General features: G+C 36.3%; 1 protein-coding gene across 2 annotated transcripts in view; it reads left to right on the top strand.

The window, feature by feature from the left end:
• The window catches only part of HSD17B4 (hydroxysteroid 17-beta dehydrogenase 4), a 57540-nt gene that overhangs the window by 29815 nt on the left and 5425 nt on the right, over window positions 1–22300 (top strand). For both annotated transcript variants that reach the window (XM_064642619.1, XM_064642620.1), the window contains exons 18-22: window positions 8680–8749; window positions 10591–10697; window positions 11008–11094; window positions 13468–13557; window positions 16105–16243. In XM_064642619.1, coding sequence (XP_064498689.1) covers window positions 8680–8749; window positions 10591–10697; window positions 11008–11094; window positions 13468–13557; window positions 16105–16243 — 493 coding nt within the window. The remainder of the gene's footprint in view (window positions 1–8679; window positions 8750–10590; window positions 10698–11007; window positions 11095–13467; window positions 13558–16104; window positions 16244–22300) is intronic.

A 22300-nucleotide genomic window follows, 5' to 3' on the forward strand; every position in this document is an offset into this window, starting at 1 on the left:
CTTCAGTGATGATGACTGTATACAGGAGGGGGAATCTGTAGAACTCGGGAACTTTATGGGCAGGAGTACAGGCTTTTGTGTGAAGGACAGCTTGTGAAAATGTTATCAAGATTTTACATTTATGTGTCTGTGGAATGACACATGACTGTCTAAAATCTTTAAAAAACGGAAGCTGGCACACAAATTGCATCAAAGGTTCTGAATTTCTTTTTCTTAGTGTTTAAATTAAAAATGTGTTGGCAGAAATGACTGTTGCCATTCAACTATTGAATTGGTACAGAGTATAAGACAGACTGGAAGAGTCAGTTTGCAGATGGCATTTGATTTAGTTTAAACTGTACTAATATCCAGTTTTTGTGTTACCACAATTGTATGAATAAACTGCTCTTCATAATTACTGTTTTCCCCCTTAATTTTACATGGCGTGATTTTGTAGTAAAGCTTCTGATAAATAGACATTCCTGTCCCTTTTAGAAATACTTACAGCAATGGCACACCTGTCTTTCATTGAAGATAATGACTGTGGTTACCTTGAATGTTTTAGTCAGTTCTCACTTACTGCACTGGTTTTTTTTTCTCCAAAAGGAGGAATATTTTAGACCAGATGAAGCACTGCCTAGGGAAGAAGATACTGGGAATAGAGGGCTAATAACTGGTTTTGCCCTTTACCGTGTGTTCAGCAGAAGAGAGGGTACAGGCACCTACGATTCCTTGAAAAATAATTCAGTTATGTCAGTGACCATTGACAGAACAAAGTAATTCTTTTGGTTAGTGGTATCAAAAACTAATAGCAGGTGGTATAATACGTGTTTGTCCCTTTCAAATCTGTACCCATTTCTGAGAAGTCCTTTAAACACCAGCCAGTGCTTATGAATGACTTGCAGTACCATGATATAAGCTGCTTAAAGGTGAAAATTGGTTAAGAAAAATTTACAAGTATCTGACCTCCAAAAATGCTTTAAGGCTTAAAATTTGCATCCCGATGAAGAAGAATAGAAAATATTTCCTCAGTGTTCAGGAATTTTTCCACAAAGAACTAGAACAATTTTTCCATATTGCCCAGTAGCACTGTGCATGTGCAGTGATATTTTTCTAGCTCATTCTCTCTTTATAACCTGAACTATGCTTTACTAGATACACTGCCATAAATCTTTTGAATAAAATAGTTCTTTTGACAGAAGGTCAAGAAGTCTAGAGGGTGTTTGACTATTAGCCATTTAGCAAGGAATGAATCATTCAATTTCAACCCTGTAGGGAATGTTTAATGTAGTTACAGAGCTTTTGTCCTGCTGGTTTTTGAACCAGGAGCTTAGATTAATCAATCGAATGGATTTTGCTGAATGGTTCCTAATGCAGTGAAAAATCACAGGCAGGGAGTTGACTGTATCTCTGGAGAGTTTTGTCTATGTAGAGCTTTCACTCTCTTCCTAAATGTGTTGATTTCTTGGGAATTCATTTTATGATAATACTCAAAATAAGCTTCAGTGGTTATTTAAAGTGGATGATATCTTAAGTAATGTTTCTGCTTTTGAGGAAGGAAACAAATAAAGAGCCTTGCATTCATTGGGGACTTTCTGTGGTTTGTTTGAGGAGTTTTTTTCTTGTTTGCTCATGGAAAAATTCACAGCATTCTTGTACTCTGCAGGTTTCCTTCCAGAAAGCAAACTGTTCTCTGTCCTCAGATACTAGAAATAATATTTGGAATACACAGTGTTGTGGCAATGAATAAACATCATAACAATAGTCTATAGAATAGAATTTTTCAAGAAGTCATTTAAGTTTTACTATTCTGTTTTCTCCTGCTTTCTTCTGAAGGCTGCTTGTCTTGTTTGCTATAGGGAAAAACTAAAGCTGTAGTATTTGGAGTTTGCAGGACTTCCAAGTTTTTGGTAAGGTCATTTAAGTAAATCATACAATAATTTTACAAAATATTTTTTAGTAGAAAAATTCTCTTTGCTTGCAACAGTGTCATATTTCACTAAAGCATTCTCCCACATTGAATTCAGACTCTTTGCATTTGTTATTTATATCAATAGGGAGAAATAGGCATGACTAAAAGGTAAATAAGACCATTTAGACAGATTTTGAAAAACATGGTGTCTCAACCTGTCATGCTATGAGACCAGTTGTGCAGCTTTGCCCCCTTTAAGTCTTTGCAATGCAGTGTCAGGCAAGCTATCCCACGTGAATTTCTGTCAGAGCTACTTTTCCATTACACTTGAGTATCTCACGCACATGATTCTTCTACTCCATGGTATCCAGGGTCAGGAGAACTGGCCAACCTTGCTTTCAAGAATTTTTAAATTCCTCTTTAAAGCTGATAAAACTGAGCCTGATACTGGTCTCTTGGACTAATAGCTTTCTGGTATCCTGTAATTTGTAAGTTATTTTTATTTGGAAAACTGTGATAATGTTTTAAATGTTGCAGAGTCTCCAAAAAGATAAAAATTCTGAATAAAGGTTGTGGGTTTTGCAGTCTTAATCTGCTTTATGTGCAATGCTTTATGATATGGTTTTCAGTCATGCAGGCGTAAATGGTGTGTTTGTTTGCTCTTCTTCAAGAACTCCTTCCACATGCAAAGAGAGGGCACTAGGCATGAGCTGAGACAGTGTAGAAAGTTAGTTTTCCTATGTTACTTGTTGCAGTGATCTCATAGTTAGTGACTGGTTGGAAAGAAGTTGTTTGACAATGGATTTTCTTTGCTTTATTTTTATGGTCTGTGGGCAGCTGTTACCCAGATAGCTCAAAAGTACTCAGACATGGGTGCTCCTTAATCAGTGGCTGGTAGAAGAGGATTAGATGATGGAATTTGGAAGATAGAATTTGTAAGTCAGACTAGCAGGAGGGTGTCTGAGCATCACAGGCTGTAATTGAAATCTGTAGGAGCTGTGTTCTGAACTTGCCCACTGTACATCAAAAATGTGAGGTACTCTGAAAACTTAGGCCTTCAGATGTTACATTGGACAACTGGAATTGGTTTGTGCTGCTGACAATTGCACTCTTTTCTGCCACCTTGTAGTTTCCAGTCTGTAAAGTAAGAATGTTTAGAAATGTTTGAGGAATTTTAGTGGTACAGGGAGTATTTAAACAAGTGGTGTAATGCATTGGATGGTGATTTTTGAGAATGTGATACAATGAGCAGCATAAAAAAGAGAGAGATATATACTACATATATGAGGGAATATAACAATTCTTTACTCACTGAGAAATTTTTAGAGAGATTCAGTAAATTCACACCTAGACTAATCTAAAGAAGCTATGTAAAGCCTTCTGTTCCAGGTATAAATCTAGCACTGACTGACACAGTGTGAAGAAATTACTGCTTTTTAGTGGCTTGTTTTTTTTTTTTTTTTTCAAAAATACAGTTATTTTCAGTTTTCCCTGAAAGAGAAGAAAATAATTGACACCTGTCCTGTTTGAAGTAGTGTTATCAAGATCCTGTGACTAAGACTGCAGGAGTGACCTTCTCTTCCTGAGTTGTTGACAGTCCTGCAGTCCTGCTCATACTGCTGTCCGCTAGCTACCTGAGTTTAGTTTCTCACTGTGTCAAGTCCAGTTAAAACTACAGTTCGTAACATAACAGGAAAGAATTGTGAAGACAATTATGCAAAAATCCAGTTTTTGTAAAAGAGTGGACTTTACTGTAAAAGCTTATTAAAAAGATGTCTTGGAAAGCAATGGGAAGCATTTCACAGCATGATGAATTATTAAACTACATTCTGCTGTGAAATGTTTTCTGCCTGTTGCCAACATGTACAGTATTACGAGGCTTTGCTTTACTTTGAGGATACCTTTAGAAGCTTCTGTGTAATTGGGATATTAATCCTTTCCTGTGGAAATTCATCTTTTATTCTACACGGTTTTCATATGTGTTTTCATTCTAAGCTTATGTAAATATTTGTATGTGTTTTTAGAAAACGTAGGGAACGATGGGGGAAGAAATAGGAAGACCAGACAGATCAATAGGTGGCTCTACGTCTGGTGTCACTGGCAGAATTGTGGTTTTTTTAGATCAGTTTACACAACAGCTGGCCTGCTGTCAACAGTTGGGGTACATCTGTTTCAAAGAGATAAAGGATCTTTGCACAGGAGTTAGCAGTGCTCAAGGAAGGAGTTTTGAACTAGATTTGAAAGGGGGAGTGATAAAACTAGGCTCACTGGAGATACATATGGGGCAGAATGCCAGTGTTTGAGGAAAGTGTGCTAGTGAGGTCCTTCAGTCTGCTGCCTCAGTGGAGATGGAATCTACATGTCAGCAGAGACACAAGGATTACTGATGTGTTAGAAACCATGGAAGAGCCTGAGAACATAATGTAGGAATTAGAACTAATGTAGGGTTCTCCCCTCCAAAAAGGTGGTGGGATCAGTAGCCCAAGTGGAGTGCATCTACACCAGTGCACACAGCATGGGCAACAAACAGGAGGAACTGAAAACCATTGTGTAACAGGAAAGCTATGACATAGCTGCCATCAAAATATGCAGGACAAATTCTAATTTATATCCTTTTCTGTGAAGACTGTAGTACAGCATTGCTTGAAAACATGTACATTTAAATGAACTTCAGACAATAGCACAAGAGAGCCTCCTGAGAGATTCCGGTGATTTTTTTTTTTCTACTTGTAGCATAAATAATTTGTTTCATGATAGAGAAAATGATGCGTTGCAGAAGGTTCACAAATATTGAGAAAAAAATTGACAGAAAAAAATTACAAAACAAAAAAGGAGGATACAAGCCAAACAAAGGGATGTGAAGCCTTTGCTAGGATTTGATAACCTTTTCCTTGTTTGTCTAGAGATTTCAAGTGTGCAGAGATGGTAGTCTCAGAACTGTTGTATAGTGAGTGAACATTTGTAATAGTAATTGCTTTAAAAGTTTGTTACATGTTATGATACTAATGTAAAATTTATATAATCTCCTGTCCTCCATCCTTATTCCTGTTGGGAAGATCAGAAGATAATTTTTGAATCAATTTGGAAAAATAGTTGAGGGCTTGGATTATGCTAGAATGTTGTGTGTTAAGATAATAAAAGAAGGAAAGGTACTAGTCTGACAGTCAGTTTGTTTAAACAAGATAGTCTTCCTTACCAAGTTTGTTCCGTCCTCTTATCTATGTGTATCTTAGTAAAGGCTATAAAAATTGTTATTCCATTTGAAGTTCCCCAAGCTGAAGTGATTTGTTTTGTTTTTTTTTTAATTAAGAGAGGCATTGTTAAGGGAAAGGCTTCATGTACATTTGCCATGCTACTGAAAAATGACTAATGTCTGTGAAGCCTGTTTTGGAATCAGTAAATTAATACTAAATTTGAAAAATATTTGGTATGGACAAACCGTAAATATGTAAATAGTGTGGGGTGGGGAAGTTTTATGTACAGTGCTAAATTTGAGCCCTTGAAGCATCAACACTGCCAGTTTGACTGGAAATATCCACTGTTCTTAATGTAAATGAGAGCTTATTGACCAGTGTAGGTGAGATTGTGGTGTTTTTTCTTCCTGAGATTGCTTGACTGCTTACTCTTAAATAGGCTGTTAGATAAAGTATGCCTACGTACATGTATACATATATATACATGTATACTTTGTAAGATAATCTCTTGGGCAAAGCTTTTTTTCTGCCCAGTTAGAAGAGAAAATATATGGATAGTTAGCTTCCTTTTTCATTAGCTTTACCACTGACCTTTATTGCAGTCTGCAGGAAGACTGAAAACTTGGCACAGAGAGGTTGGATGTCGCCTTTTATTTTGTGGTCTGGCAGAATTCCTAAATTTAGGAAATGAGACTTGACAGTTTGTGTTATTAATTGGAGAACAATCTAACCATATCATGACTGACTTCAATCTAATGCTGCACATCAATTGATTCTTGTCATCCTGCAAGGTTGCTTGTTTTGGGCTTTTGTTTGTTTGTGTGTTTGTTTTGGGGGTTTTTGTTGTTGCTTTTTTTCTGTTGCTGTGGAATGTAATTTATATAATGAAGTAATACCAAAGATTGTGGTAAATGAAGTTTGTTGGCAGACCTGATTTGGCTGCACTGAATCTGAAATAACCTACTGTGTAACTGTTGTATTCAGTTCAGCCTTTGTGTTTTTTAACTGTGACCAGTGCCTCTGTAGTTACTGAAAATACAAGAAGACAAGTATCATTTCCCACATTCATGTCAGACTTTTAGTTAAATACATTGGTCTCATTTAATTCTTTGAACCTAATAATTTCCTAAATGCTACATTTATTTTGTTAGCAAAGCACAAGTATTTTTTAATACAGTAGTTTTGAAAAGCCTTTGGTACAAGTATTGTCTCCCAAGTAAATAAAAACCCTAAACAAATTGCTAGTTCTTATTGCAGCTTTAGTAAGCAACATCTGCATAGCTAGATTTAAGTTGAGATTTGGTCTTAAAACAGAAATTTGTCTTTTTTTATGCCACATAAATTGAATTTTCTAGTGGTGCAACTAAATTTTAGAATTAAAATTTATTACAACAACTCCTTTGTGAAAATAGCCTCCTGGCAGCTTTCATAAAAATTCAAATTAATGAAAGTGAAACCACAGAATTTTAATTTAGTTAAAAAGACATTTAATTATTTAGTATGTGGCAATTTTTTTCTAGTTCTTGATGGCAATTTGCTTCAGATTTTAGATGCTTTTGAAAGAAAACTTCGATAATGAAGGGGGATACCCTACTTCATAGAATTCTGTTGAGGAATTCTCTCTAAATTATCAATTTTAAAACTACTTTTTTGAACAGAAAGTAAGGATCTGTCCCTCTCTTTCATGGTGTTACAACTTTGATATATTCATCAAATTATTTGCTCTCTTTTTTATCCTTTGCAGAACATCAAACTCAGACCCACCTGAACTTTAGTCTTACATTACTTAGGATCAATTAGAAGATAATTGCAAAAAAAAAAAATTACAGTAAATACATGTTTTGGGCAAAGGTAGAATTACAGTTAGAAATTTCAGTCATGATGTCATCGTACTGATACATCTTTGTTTTCAAAATGGAAAGTGTTTCAAAAAGAGTAAACAACTATGTAAACAGCCATTGAGAAGTATTAGCTTAGAATTTGTCTTTCTAAGATGTCCATGCTTAAGGCATGGTGCAATTTAGGATTTTCCTCTTGCTATTTTTAATGCATGTCTCCAACTCTCACAGAAAGCAGTGACAAGCTCTTCTACATTCCACTTTAACTGAGGCTCAAAACACTTGCTGTGTTGAGGAAGGTTACCGCAACAAATAAGAGAAAGGTAGAGTTTAGTGTTTAAGCTGTAGATACTTGAAGAAATAGACTTGAATATTAACAGGTTAAAGAATAAAACAGATGGATTATGGATTAAAATGATAATATGAGTTCAGAACCTCTTCAGTTAAACTGCTTCAGATTTGATAGGAGAAACAGTGTTATGCATATATATTAGAAAATACGTCCTTTGGGGAATCTTTTTTTTTTTCATCCTTCCCTTTGAGAAATCTACTAGCTTCTTTCCTTTGAACAGAGTTTAGTTCAGTTTACTCTCGTTTGGACAAAGGCATATGCTTTTTTATAGTCCCAGTTCAAAATATACGGGGTTCCAGAAATCAATAATGTGCTTGATTAAAATAAAATCTGTTTCAGTTTAAGAGCTTTTTTCCATTATATCTGTGTTCAATTTGTTTATGTCATCTTATTATGCTGCTAAATTCTTGAAATCTTCATTAGTTAATGTGATGTACTGATTTTCTCTGTACTTTTGGGAAATTTGTATTAGAAAGTACTCCACAAGCATTTAGTCACTGGATTTCACTGGAATCTGTGACCAGGGAAAAATGGGTTTAGTCCAGAAAGATGCAGAGTGGCTTGTCATATCTCTCATAATATGGGCTGCTGGCTACTGAACACGTACAGAAATATAAGATTTGATAATAGAAATGCTAAGGCTACACAGGGACGGCAACCTCAAGTACAGTAGCCATATCCTTCATCATTTCTCAGGTTTATTCACATTCATGATATATAAAGCACGCTGAATCTGTATTTTGCTAGTGAAAGAGAATATTTATTGTGAAGCATGAAGTCTTCTAGAAAGCTTGTAATGTTACTTTGGGGTTTTATTTGTTTTCGATGTTGGGATCAGCTACCCTTGAATCTGCTGCGAGAGAAGTGTATCACAATTAGTCGTGGTACTTTTAAAAGGGAAGAATAAGGATATTTCTGATCTCCATAAGATGAAACAATTGTTGGAAAAAAATGGTAGTGTGTGCATGTTTTTAAAAAAATAAGTTTTCATATGTAATTTTTTTTACATTGTGGATAAAATTGTCAAGGAAAAGACTCTTTAAAATTAGACTTCAAGCTGAAGAACCTGTGAACAAAATTTTAGAAAATGCATTACTCCACTGTTGCCAAATTTTAGTGAAGCCGGATCTGTTTGTCAGGAGAGTAGGTCGCTTCTTCCTCCCTCTAAGCACTTTTATCATTTTCTTATGTACCAAGACCACACATGGCTCTTATCACATTTTCCTGGAGCTTTGGCAGTTTGTCTGCACGGTAATAACTAATTTCTGTTTTGTCTGCTTTGTTGTAGAGTATGTTAACTAAGGACTAGTAACATAGATTGTGATAAGTTTATTAATCTGCCATGAATTTTTGGGTGAATCATGCTTGTTTCTGCCTCCCATTTTTCCTTCTCTGTTTCTGCAGGCTGCCTTGTATCGGCTGAGTGGTGATTGGAATCCTTTACATCTTGACCCAAGTTTTGCTGCTCTTGGAGGTGAGCTGAGGGATGCCATTGTATTAATATTTGGATGAAAGATGATGTAAATGTATTTTTAGTCTTTTTTTTTTCAGTCTGTCCATACATCTTTGACAATCTGGAGAAAATAGTGCTTGTTTTATAGCTGTTCTTAAAATCACCATTACCTGTCTTCAAAGTTCTGCATGACACTTCACTTTGAAGTATTGGAGGGTGGTGCTTGGACTTTACCTACAATGGTAACATACCTCCTAACCTGTTTTGCTTTAGAGCTTGTTCATTGCCTGTCTTTACAATCTCTGTTTCATAAAGAGAAATAATTGACAATCAAAGCTTCAGAAGGAATTGCATAAATTCATTGATATGTAGTTCTTTCCATCTAAATAATTCTGAGATTATGATGGTGTTGGTGGAGGTTTTTGTTCTTTTGTGTAGTATTCTCAATCTCAACAAATCTGGCTCCTGCCAGCTCCCCCCAGTTTATATACTGGGCGTGATGTTCTGTGGGATGTAATATGCTCTTGGCTGTGTCAGCAGTCCTGGTTATACTTCCTCATAGCTTCTTGTGCACCTGCTCGCTGGCAGAGCATGAGGCACTGAAGAGTCTCTGGCTTAGGTTAGGCATTACTTAGGCAACAGCCAAAACATCAGTGTATTTTCAAATTATTCTCACACTAAAGTGAGAGCAAAGCACAGCACTGTACAACCTACTAGGGAAGAAAATAAATTATATCCCAGCCAAAACCAGTGGTGGCTTTTTTCTCTTTGTCTCGAAGGTGTTTTTTTCCTTCTACATCTTCCATTTGTCTGCAGGCTACATTTTCTCCTGTCTCCTCTTTTTGTTTGGTTTTGCTTTTGTTTTTGTCCCTTGGGGCATTTCATGCTGTGTAGATACTATCAGGAGTTGTTTAGAGCTGAGATAAAACAGATTCTGGCAGACAAGAGTGGCAGATGAGTTCTGGGCAAAGCAAGTGGTTTCAGAGCCAAAGCTGGACAGATGTATCTGGATTCCACAGGCTGTTGCCAGTGTGGTCAATTACTGTTTACATGCCTTGTCAGGTCAGAGCAACCTGTTAAGGGATCAAAACATAAAAGCGGCATCTGTATAACTTAACTGTTGCACTTTAACAAATGTAAGGCCAGTTCTTAAAGGGTTTTTTTGTCAGATGTTGACAGTACTGGAAAAAGATTCAACACTAATATAAAGCTTATCCTCTGCCAAGGTCGAACGCCCACTCCAAAGCATAGAAGTGCAAGGAAACTTGCCCAAAAATACCCAGATAGGACAAACACTGAACTTTTTTCCCCGTTTTTGTTTGTTTGTTTGTTGTGTGTGCTCAAAATTCTTGAAATCTTCTCAGGGTTTTTTCCACTTCTAAGTAAAAGTTAATCCTGAAGTGTGCACTGTATTAGCAACCATGAATAGGAATTCAAAACAGGAAGCATCAAATAATCTTAGTATTGTCACCTTGTGATAATTCCAATACCTCTTACCCTTGATATGCATACTTCTGTGTAACTGTGTGTCTGGTGTGCCTATGCACATATACTAAAAGAGCTAATCTCCATATTTTTCATTTTGTCACCTCTACAGACAGGAACTAATCCTACTTGTGAGTCTCGCAGACCATAGGCAGTGTTGAAGTGCCAGTTCTCAGCAAGCACTTTCCTTTGCCTAAAAGTAGAGGAAACAATAAATGGTAACAGATACTTTTTCAGTGAGATAAATTAGGTTAAAAAGAAAAAGGATTAAGAACATTATTGAAGGAAAATGCTATGAATAAAGTGTAGATATTCACTTTAGAAGCAACATTGAGGTCCTAATTTTAAAAGTGTTAAAATGTTACTTCTTTAAATAGGATTTAAGAAGCCTATACTTCATGGACTATGCACCTTTGGGTTTGCTGCTAGGAACGTTTTGAAGCAGTTTGCAAATAATGATGTGAACAGATTCAAGGCAATCAAGGTCTGTGTGTTCATTCTTTGCAGTTAATCTTCTTGATTTTTCTGTTTTTAGTGACAAAAGAAATCTTTACAGTGGGGAAAAGGCTTTTGCACTGTCTTAACTTCCAGAATTGCTTTTACTTACTGCTGCGTACATTTTAATGCCTGTGTCTTCTATGTTTACTTAAATATTTAGGCTTTCTACATTAATAGCTGATTAATTTTCGTCTTCACTCTATAATTTCAGTAGAGCCTGTGCTTTTAAGTGTTGCATGTACCTATGACAGATCTGTTCGCAGTCCCACTTTTTTTTTTTCTTGTTTTACTGTTAGGTTCGCTTTGCAAAACCAGTTTTTCCGGGGCAAACTTTGCAGACAGAAATGTGGAAGGAAGAAAATAGAATCCATTTTCAGACCAAGGTCAGAACAATCTCATCATTGTGGGCTTTAGAGAAAGATGTGTTGGTTAAAAGACTGGGGCTTGGGGGAAGCAAAAAAAAAAAAGCACACCAGTGATGAGTCTTTTGTAAAGCAATTAAGTAATAGAATGAAATATTCTTATTTCTAGGATTTCAATCAAAATACCATTATAGGACTTAATACCTTCATATTAAATGAGAACTCATTTCATTGCGTTGCATTTTCTGTGTTTGTCCACTGTGGAAGAGCAAAAAACAGTCATACTCAGGTCATCATAGTTTGTACTTGTTTTCTGCAGTTACTCATAACCTGGCATATGCATCTTTTTTTTTAGTATTTATTTGTCTTAAATCAACTCCTGGCAGTTTTTGCAGGTAAACACGCTTCAAATTTAGCTTAAATTGAGTTAAACACAGAACAACTTACCTAAAAATGGAAATTTCATAGCAGTTGGACATAGTGAGTACAATAAAACAGAGTTTACACTTTTATAAATTTTGGTGTTGCATTATTCTGTTTTCTTTGACATTGCTAGTAACATTTTGTGTGGGTAACCTATAATACTGCCTACACAGCATAGGCTCCTTATTGGAAGCTAAGAGTAAAATGCTTCAAGTAAAGGGCAAAAAATAGACGTTCATCACTTCTGTTGTATTATTGTGTGACATTGTCATTTTCTTAAACTATGATTTGGTACTGGTATTTGTCAATTTGTGTTGGCTAATGCAGATAGAATTTACATTACTTTGGCTGGTCAAAATTCTGCAGCCCTATCTCTGTAAAAATGTAACCAGCTGTTGATTAGTGGGTAAGGCAGCAGGTACAGTTGCAGCTGCTGGGAGGATTGGCACACAAAATCAAGTAAGGGGAGTCATCACAGGGACACATGATTGCTGTTTCCTCAGGAATAGGGCTTTGTGGTGTATATGTTGACTGAAGGAGATAAGTTCTGTTTGCAGACCTGATGAGTGTTAGCAGCTATAGAATTCCAGAATATTAACAATATAGAGAATGCTATATACACACTGTCCATATCTGATTAATAGTAGTAGCTAAGGTAGTTTGGTGCCTCCAATGAGCTTTGGAGATTACTGTAGCTATATTTAAAAGATACTACCACCCAGTCCTGACAGAATTTCTAGAATTCAGGTATTTACTTTTGAAGGTTTGTGTGTACAGTGTAAATCAACAGAGCTCATGATATGCTTCCAAGCCCTTTGGAATTTGTAAAAAGGGTGAGTTATTTTGTTCTGTTTAAAAGCTGAATTTGTAATTATGCTTGGTTTAGTCATTGCTAATACATAGAGTTTTGCTGAATTATTCTACAGGTTTTTTTCCTTCCACAAGTTTGGAGTAGCTGATTTTAGAGAGAAACTACAAGGTTTAACAGGATAAAAGAAAGCTGCCTTGTTTGAACAGTTATGAGTTGAGCAGAATTCTGTTTCTTATTCCATTTTGGATTTATCTGAATTAAAAGCATCTTTGTGCTTGAAATAAACTCTGACTAAATCAAACTAAGAGTGGACATATAACTTTGATAAGCTGACTTGATTCCAGTTTTGACATTGTCTGAAGTGCAGTGGCAGTGGGTGACAAGCTGTTAGGCATGATTTGTGTAATTGTTGTAGTAGTGCAATAAACTAGACTATGATACTGAATATTACTCTGTTTTGGTTATTTATTGATTCTCTATATGCATTGTCAGTGAATCAGTTTGCCATCTTCTGTTAGCTGCCATAAGTCAGAATGGTTTGTTACACTCCTCAAAGAGACAATGCTAAAATGAAACACATTTTCTTCTTTGACTGAACTATTTCAAAAAATTAAACCAGAAGGGAATTCAGGTATTTTTCATCATTCTCTTGTAGTCTTTCTTGTTTTAAAATGCTTTAAAAATTGTTTCTAGTGCAAGTTGCAGTATAAGGCATGTGGACATATTGAAATTGTCTAAATGGACTTCTGACAACTGAATATCTACCTCAAGGAAAACCATTTTAGAACAATGTCTTTCTCAGAACTATTTATAAAGAAACATTGAGAGTAACTTATGACAACGAAGGCAAATTTTCAGATGAATAAGATTTTTCTACTATTTTGTGGACAGAAAACCAGCAATATATTTTGGTACAATTTCTGAAGAGGCAAATAGTTATTCCATTTGAAGAGCTGTTTGAAAGATGTGGTATACTAACAACTTGCCTCAAGACTACAGCTCATTTATGATGTGTTGTTTTCACTCTCTAACTTTTATGTTTTCTCTTTTCTTCATCTCTAATTTTAAAATATAAGGAGAACTCCTTGGATGCCCTTCTGTTGTGACTTTTTGCAAGTAACATCACCTCCTTAATGTATTTTCCCCTCCTGCCCCCGCAGGTCAAGGAGACCGGAGAAGTTGCTATTGCAGGGGGCTATGTGGATATAGTACCAGCCTTGGATAAACCTACTGCTCGAGAGCCTCTGAAGGTAGGGGGAAGCAATAAAAATCTTAACTTGCAAAGCAGCTCAGTTAGGCTTTATTTTTGTGATATACACAGGAAGGATACTTAGATCACACACTAGTCTTATTTACAATACACAGATGAGTGTGTGAGTTAAAAAGAGTGAACACACATGTTGTTTAAGATACAAAGGTTAATTGATCTATTCGAGAAGAAAATTCCAGTTAAGACACACAGGATGGCTGATGTAGTTTAATGTGCTTGATGCTAATTGAACTCTTAGAATAAACATTGTGCTGTATGTTACAAAACAAGTGGGGCATGTACCACTGAGGGCCACAGGTTCTGAGCACTTGCATAACTTAAAATTGGAATTACATCCTATATCTGTAGAACAAGGATTTTGTTTTTATTTTGTAGATGTTAAGGATTAAAATCTGTGTAGGATGTAAAAGTGTGTGACCAACCTTTCTCAATTTTTTCAGAGATATGGAGAGAGTGGCAAGAAGGCATTAGAATAAGTGAAAATGAGATAATGTGCTCATAGAAAAGAACAGTTTTGTCATTGAATCATTTTGAGATAAGACTCTGAGAGCTATTGGTACATGTGGTTAGGCCTAACACAATATGCACTTTATACTGTGTATATTTTAAAAAATCCTCTGCATGCATGCATGCCTTAAGCCTTGCATACTGGACTTGCCACAGGGGACAGAATTGTACATGCAGTGCTGAGGATGATTAAGAACCTGGGTTCTTAATGTGATCTGAAAGACATTGAAGACAGTGCACTGCCTTATTAAACTGTATCTTTTTTCCCCTATGGATCCTTGCCTGTAAAGGGTGAAACTGTGTTGCATTGAAGTTTATGAAATGCTGAGGTAGTGATACTCATATGAAGCCTGTGATCACAGAATAGATAATATTGCGTGATACCTGGGCTGCATCCAGAGCAGCGTGGGCAGCAGGTCAAGGGAGGTGATTCTGTCCCCTTTCTCTGCTCTGATGAGGCTCCACCTGGAGTACTGCATCCAGCTCTGAGGTCCCCAATACAGGAAGGACACAGACCTGTTGGAACGAGTCTAGAGGAGGGACACAAAGATGAATAGATGGATGGAGCGCATCTCTGAGGAAAAGCTGAAATAATTAGAATTGTTCAGCTTGGAAAAGAGAAGGCTTCAGGGTGATCTGGTTGTGGCCTCCCAGTTCCTAAAGGGAGCCTACAAGAGAAATGGAGAGGGACTTATTACAGAAGCACATAGTGACAGGACAGAGGGGATTGGCTTCCAACTGAAAGACAGTAAGTTTAGATTAGATATTAGGAAATAATTCTTTACTGGGAGGGTGGTGAGGCACTGAAACAGGTTCTCCAGAGAAGTTAAGGTTGCCCCATCCCTGGAAGTGTTCAAGGCCAGGTTGGTTGCTCTGAGCAGCCTGGTCTAGTGAATGCTGTCCCTGGCAGTGCAGTTGGAACTAGATGATCTTTAAGGTCCCTCTCAACCCGGATCATTCTGTGATTCTGTGATGCATTCCAAGAACCTGTTGCTTTTTGCTGCTTTTGTTTAATCTTCTGACATTCTGAACTGTTGCCTTATCTGCATTTGAAGTTCAAACACTAGAGCTTTTCAGAACTTTCCAGATTTTCTTTCTTCTTTTTTTTTTTTTTTTTAAACTTGGGCAGAAAAGGTGTTTTTCTTTAAGCTTACTCTGAGAAATTAAGGTACTTTAACAGACATTTGCTGAGAGGGCCAGACATTCACCCGGAGAAACTAACCTGACTGAGTGAAGATTGGCAAATTTAAATACCATTAGGAACCCTCTTGTATAATGGAAAATATTAGACATAAACAAAGAGGTGACAGGATAGCAGCCCGAGGATCACTGCATTCTGGTGTACAGGTGGGTACAGCAGAACAACTACAGCTATGAGAGCTTCTCTGCTCCAGTTCCAATTAGATGAGAAATGTCACTGGAGTAGCTTCTAAAGGTGTAGCCTTTTATCTAGCACAAATATTTGCTAAAGAAAGACAGTGAAAGATTTGCGCAATAATGTGTTTGGAACAGTTGAAAATGTAAACGTAGCTATTTGCACTCTTAAATTCTGTCCTCACTGCAGTTTTGACTGTGTTCATAGTTCAGTATATTTTGAACAACTTCCATGTCAAGCTAAAGTAATATATTGGTAAAACCAATTTTTTGTTTTAAAAACTAACCTGCCATTCACTGTGGAAAAAGTGACAATGGTTATCCTCCAAAGGGAATAAAGGGCAATTTAGAAACTATTAGAGCACTAATTAAAAAGCCTGTCTTGTGATGATAAATGACAAAACTGCAAAAGCAAGATTTGAAATAATTTGAAATGAAAATTTAGAATAAAGCATTTTCTGCTTAAATGTATTCTTTAGTGCTCATGGCTGCTAGAGGTGATTATTTTGTGGTGGAAGAAATCTCAATTGCATTAATAATTCTGCTATAGATACTTTTCCTGGACACAATGCATGAGCTAAGAGACATATTCAGTACCTTTTAGTGAAGTTTCAATTTTCAATTCTTCATACTCTCTTTTTTTAAGACTGTAGGGCTGCAGAGTGACCTCGTGTTTGAAGAAATTGGTCGTCGTGTCAAAGAGCTTGGAAACGAGCTGGTAAAGAAAGTAAACGCTGTATTCCAATGGGACATCACTAAAGATGGAAAAACAGCAATGCAGTGGAGTAAGTTGTAGCTTTTATATAATACCCTGATGCATTTTTTTAATGAAGTGAGAATAATTATTTCTCTCTAATTAAACTGACGGCTTGAAAATAAGCATATGGTAGTAGATGAATATTCACTGGGACCTGAAAGTCTGAATGCATTCTGCATGCACAAGTGTCAAGGGGGTCAGGTAAAGTTCCATAGTGGCAGTTACTAACCTTTCTAGGAACATACTTCTGTAACTTGCCTATTTAGATGCAGGCATAGACAAATATCCTTTGGAAGTGAAGCGCATTTCTCTTTACATTTTCCAGATGGGATTGCCACTGCACTTAAGAAAGCATGCTAAATTAGCCTACTAGGAGCTCTGTGTTACAGTAATTAGTCTGCTGGTGATGTACATGCTAACTGATCTAAAACAAATAAGTAATTATTTCTACTGCATTGTTCTTGTCACTTCTGTGAAAATATAGCGCAATTTGTTTCCATTCAAATTTTCTGAGATCAAGGTTTAATGAAGCTACAATTATGATTTCTTATTGTTTAAGCATGGGTCTGGTTGATGAAAAGAAACTAAAGCCTGTAATAGCAATGGGTCAGAACTTTTTCTGGAAGAGTGGATTATAGAATTATGTGAAATGGTCTGAGGGAGGCAAAACTACTTCCTCAAAGAACTTTTCTTCTTAAATTCTATTGTGCTATCTTTCTAAGGATATGTATTTAAAAAGAAAAAAATTTAAAAACCGATTTATTGTCTTTCGAATTTATTTATTTTTTAGTTCATGTGTCTACTGGTCTGTTAGTGGAATGTAAAGTTTTTCCAAAAGGATGAAGCTTAGTCAGGTTGTAACTTTCAGGCCTTTGATATTTTGTGGAGAAATTAAAGTCTTTGGGTCAAGTCTGTTGCTTAGACTGCTTCATTTTCATTGGTCTCTATGGTTGGATGTAGTCAGAAGGGTTTTGGGGGAGATGCAGATGAGTGAGCTGCCCTTTGACAGGCTGAGGGGAGAGACTGACAGTAGGTCAAATCAGGTCTGTGTTGTGTTTCGTTCTATACATTGTGATTTTTTTAAAACTGTTGTTAAGTCTTTACAATGTCTGTTCTCAAGAAATGATTATTGTGTTTAAGAAACTGCTTGTCCTTTTACAGAACAATTTAGAAACCTATAGTTTCACCTTATCTTTGCCTAATGTGAACCAGCAGAGATTCTGAGTAGCAAGACTGTTGTTAAGTTTCAGGAAAAATATTATATGTAGATTGAATATACTTGTGTTCTACCTGTTTTGCCTTTTAAGCAGTTTTTAAGGAATAAGGGGTGACTTTCACTTGGATAGCAGTTAATCAATATGCTGAATATACGTATGTAAATTATGCCAGCTTATTACCTATATATCAAAATGAGATGGGGGGAAATACTGAATAATCCACCTCAGATGTTCTGTCTTAAAATTCATTGCTGCTCTTAATCATTTCTCCTATCTGCAGTTTTCCATTTTTACACTCAGTAATTTAAATTATGGACATGCTTTGAACCTCAACAAAAGGCTTATGAAGTCTTTCTTATGTTCTTGCTTACATTTTTAGAAGATAAATAGAAGTGCATAGGCTAAACTCCAAAATACTTAAAGTGAATACTTGTGTTTGTTGGGAGTCACTCTGTATACTACATCAGTCCTGCCTGTTGTTTCATGTGTAACTAAATGTGATACAAGTGATGGTCATGTTTATAATAACAGCCGGAAAACTATTTTAGGATGGTTCATCATTGCCTTTAGCTTCAGAACTACTTTGTTGGTCACCTATTATGTGTGTACAAAGAATAGAGGGACAAGACAATGGAGGAAAAATCTACTGAGGAATGTTCCAGAGATGAATAAAGTTTCTCACTCGGGAAGGTCTGGAATTGCAAACTACTGAGTGCAGAACAAACACATTTATAGATTTAGGCTTGAGCAGTGGCCTTACCTGCCTCATGAGACCAAGTTTCGTTAGAGGGGAAACAAGGAGATGTTTTGCCATTGTATCCAGAGCAAGAGAGTACTCCTGCTTCGAGTAAATCAGTAGTCAGCCTTTTCTGCTTTTCAAACAAAGCTTGTCCTCTCTTATGTTTCCTGCTGAAGCAGTATGAGTAAAGTAGCCTTCTTCCAATGCATATTTCCCTAGCTAAAAGGGATTAAATAGACATAACTTTTGTTTGTCCTGTTCCCTATGCTTCTGTTGCAGTAAAAATTATTTGTACTTTTATATGAATTTGGAAAAAAACTTAAAACTCCCTGTGGGATGGAGGGTGGAGGAGGTAACCTAATATTTTAAACATTTCCTGTTGCCAACTACTCTTAAGAGCTGAAATGAAGCATTTCCAAAATCTTGGAAAAGTTACTTTAAGCTTATGAGTTACTGTAGACTCTGTGGTGTATTAAATAATTTAAATATTAAATTGTAATATTAAAATAGTTATGAAAACTCACTAGCAGAGTGTTAGCTGGTATGACAACTATAGTGTTGACCCTCATAGTTTGTCCTTATTATGGATCAATAGCCTACTACTATTGCAGTCTACATAACTCTAATGGTACGTTTCTAATGGCAAGGTGTGTATGTGTCTGCATGATGGAAATTTTATTTTGTGAGTTTTTAAAAACAGTGTTCCTGTCATTAAAAAACACATCCAAACAAACACAAAGAGAAAAAAAAGAGATTTATAAGCAGTTGCCAACTTAATTCTTTTTGCATGTTTGCATATGTTATTTTATTATTCAGTATTCAAGAGCATCATCATGTACTGTCTCTTCTACCAGATGCTGATATAATTAATTTTGCATAGTGAATGTGGAAGAAGAGAGTAGTTTATGATTTTACATTTGAAGGAAGACAGCTTTCTTGCAGCTAAGATATTCTCAATAACTCAAAAGATTTCTGTCTTTATATGATCTTTATGAGAGCCTCATATATAGGTCACCAGTAAGACTTTTGTAATGCACATGAATGATGGTAGTCAGTTTAGAATACATAACATGGACAATGCCATTTGCCGACTTGAATGCTTGACTTTTTCGGTTGTTAATGTAATGGAAGCTTCTGTACATAATTAGAAATTTTAGCCTTTGGCAAATTAATTTTTTATTTTAAAAATTGAAGATGATAGTAAGATTGTAACCTTTGCTATAGCTCGAATTTAGTTATGTGTCACTATTTTGACTATTTTCAAACCTGCTTCAGATTTACAGAGTTACTCAACTATGTCAGTAGAATGGCACTTCTTTACACTTCAGTTTGACCTACTGATTATTAATTGATCTTCTGTTTACGGTAATTTTAAATCAGTTTTGTAAATGTTATGCTGTTAGAACAATTCTGTCTTTCTGTCTTTTCTAAGTAAAATTCCTGTTTGAAGGGTAGATCTTATGATGTACGTATCTACAGGAGAGCAAAAGGGAAAATATGACATTAAAATTAATTTAGATTTTGATTCATGTGGCTAAATACTACATACTATTTCAATGTATGGTCAAAATTCTTTGAACTGAAATGAGAGGACGAATATTACTTGGGGGGGAGTTTTTTGTTTTGTTTTAAGCCATGAGTTGATGCCAATTATTTCATTATCTCTCTTCTTTTTAGGTATCTCTTTTTAAGGGCCTCAGAGGCCTTTAGAAACAGTGTTTCTGGTTCTCTTGAGCTACCTGCTAGGCCTCTTCCGCTTGTTAAATTTGTTACGTAGTTGTCCTGCATTGTGTTTCAATTTTTTGACTTGTCTCTTTTGCACAGCCTTGTGCTGTTGTGGTAACTGCAGCAGTTGACAATGCTGGAAACAATCTGGGCCCTGCAGCCCATTGCTGTCTTAGCCAGTGATTATAGCTCCAGCATCTTCTACTAGTGTCCTTCAGCCTTCTAAGATCTGGGAGGGAAGCATATGAGAGAAGGCAGCAGTATTAAAGGCTGCTGTTGCAGCTACACGTCGAGTCCTGTGTCCAGTTCAGGGCCTCTCAGTTCAGGTGCTGGAGTTAGTCCAGAGAAAGGCAATGGACCTGATGAAGGGTCTGGACCACAGGTCTTATGAAGAGCAGCTGAGGGAGCTGGGGTTGTTTAGCCCAGAGAAGAGTAGGCTCAGGGGAGACCTTACCACTCTCTACAACTGCCTGAAAGGAGGTTGTAGCCAGGTGGGGGTCAGCCTCTTCTGCCAGGTAGCAAGTGACGGGATGAGAGGAAATGGCCTCAAGCTGCAGCAGAGGAGGTTCATGTTGGACATCAGGAAGAATTTTTTCATGGAAAAAGTTGTTAAACACTGGAATGGACTGCCCATGGAGGTTGTGAAGTCACCATCACTGGAGATGTCCAAGAAATGACTGGAGGTGGCACTTGGTGCCATGTCTAGTTGTCAAGGTAATGATCAGTCAAAGGTTGGACTTGATGATCTCAGAGATCTGTTTCAACCTTAATGATTCTGTGATCCTGTGAAATTTGTTCTCATGTATGCAGTCATTCTGGTCTTTTCCAAACTTTAGGGAACCAAAAGAATGGGGTTTTTTCATACTTACATTTATTTCTAGTGTTTTGTTTTGACTGCAGGTGTGACCTTTTGATCTCTACTCTCTGCAGTAAACCAAGATTTTTATTAGTTTAAATGAAATGTAATTTGTGAATTGAATTACCTTTTGTTGTTACAGAGACACTTCTTGATGGAGACACTGGTATTAGTAACACTAGTCTGTTTAACCAGCAATGACTTTTATGTAGCTGTCTGTGGATTGTGTGAAGCTGTGGAGAGATGTAGAACAATTGACCTTGCACTCAGGATGTGATATTTTGGACAGCTCATCTGCTGTCTAAACAATGTTGAACTGTAACCACTGATAACTGGCCTTAATTAATGGTATTTCTATACAAAATCAAGCTGTTCTAATTTAAGAGGATGCTGAAAATCCTCTTAAGAAGATAAAGATACAGATTTTGGCAGTATCAAAACCTAAGGAGTAAGTGTAGTGGTACTGGAGCTGTCTTTTGTTATTTTTTAACAAAATTCTTAGTTGACACCCACCCCAGCTTTGATTTTCCTAGTTTGCTTCACTATCTAAAGCATACTTTAGGTATGCTTTTTTTTCCTAGTTTGCTTCACTACCTAAAGCATACTCTCCTTCATATTTACTGTACATCAGTTACCTTTGTTTTCAACGATTATAAAATATTAATCTTTTTTTTAGAGTTAAGATAGTTCATTTCAACTTCTCTTTCCAGATAAGAGAAAAGGCATTGCCACTGAGATTTGTTGGTTGATAGTTAATGGCTTTCTGGAACAGTACTCAGAAGAGTTTACCCATCTGTTACTTTTCCTCATGCTGCTGAAGACACAGCTGAAGGCAGGAGATATTTCTGTTCCTTTCCAGTTCTTGGAAGATTAAAACTTTGTTATGAGAACCAGGGAGAAACTGTTGCTTGTAGTTGCTTGTAGTTGCTTGTTAACAACTGACAAATGAAGGTGAAGCTGCTCAATAATTTTATGATGTAACATGACTTCAGGCAGTGAAGAATGGGTGACACTTCGTTTTGTTTGCTTTAAGAAAAAGTTTTCTATTGCCATTACCCTTTTAAAGCAAAACAAATCCCAAACCAAAACAAACAAAAAATTAGTCTAATTGTTAATATTTCTCTCCTAGAAAAGGTAAGGCACTCCTCAAGGGCAAAGCAAATATCTGTCCTAAATCTTAGAATGTCAATGTCTAGTGTTTTAACTTCTATACATGTGATTTCTGCCCCCTTTTTATTATGTCTCTGACAACACTATCTTGTGAACGATAATAATTCATAGATATTTAATTACTTTAGTGTAAGTAACAATGGAAGATTCTTCATGTTTTTGTGGAAAAGACAGTTTTGTTGTCAGAGTGCTTTTCTTTTGTGGCTGCTGCGTAATTCCTTTTCATTTTTAGTTCTTCATCAAAAATCTTGATGATCTTTACAAAGAATACAGAGGAAGTGCAAATAATATTTTAGTAACATATCATTACATTAGTCCGTTTTTGTTTGTTTGTTTTGTTTTGTTTTTTTTAAATTTCCAGTAAGTTTTAATTTGAGG

This window comes from Pseudopipra pipra, chromosome Z (genome assembly GCF_036250125.1).
Source record: "Pseudopipra pipra isolate bDixPip1 chromosome Z, bDixPip1.hap1, whole genome shotgun sequence".
NCBI classification, from domain to species: Eukaryota; Metazoa; Chordata; class Aves; order Passeriformes; family Pipridae; genus Pseudopipra; species Pseudopipra pipra.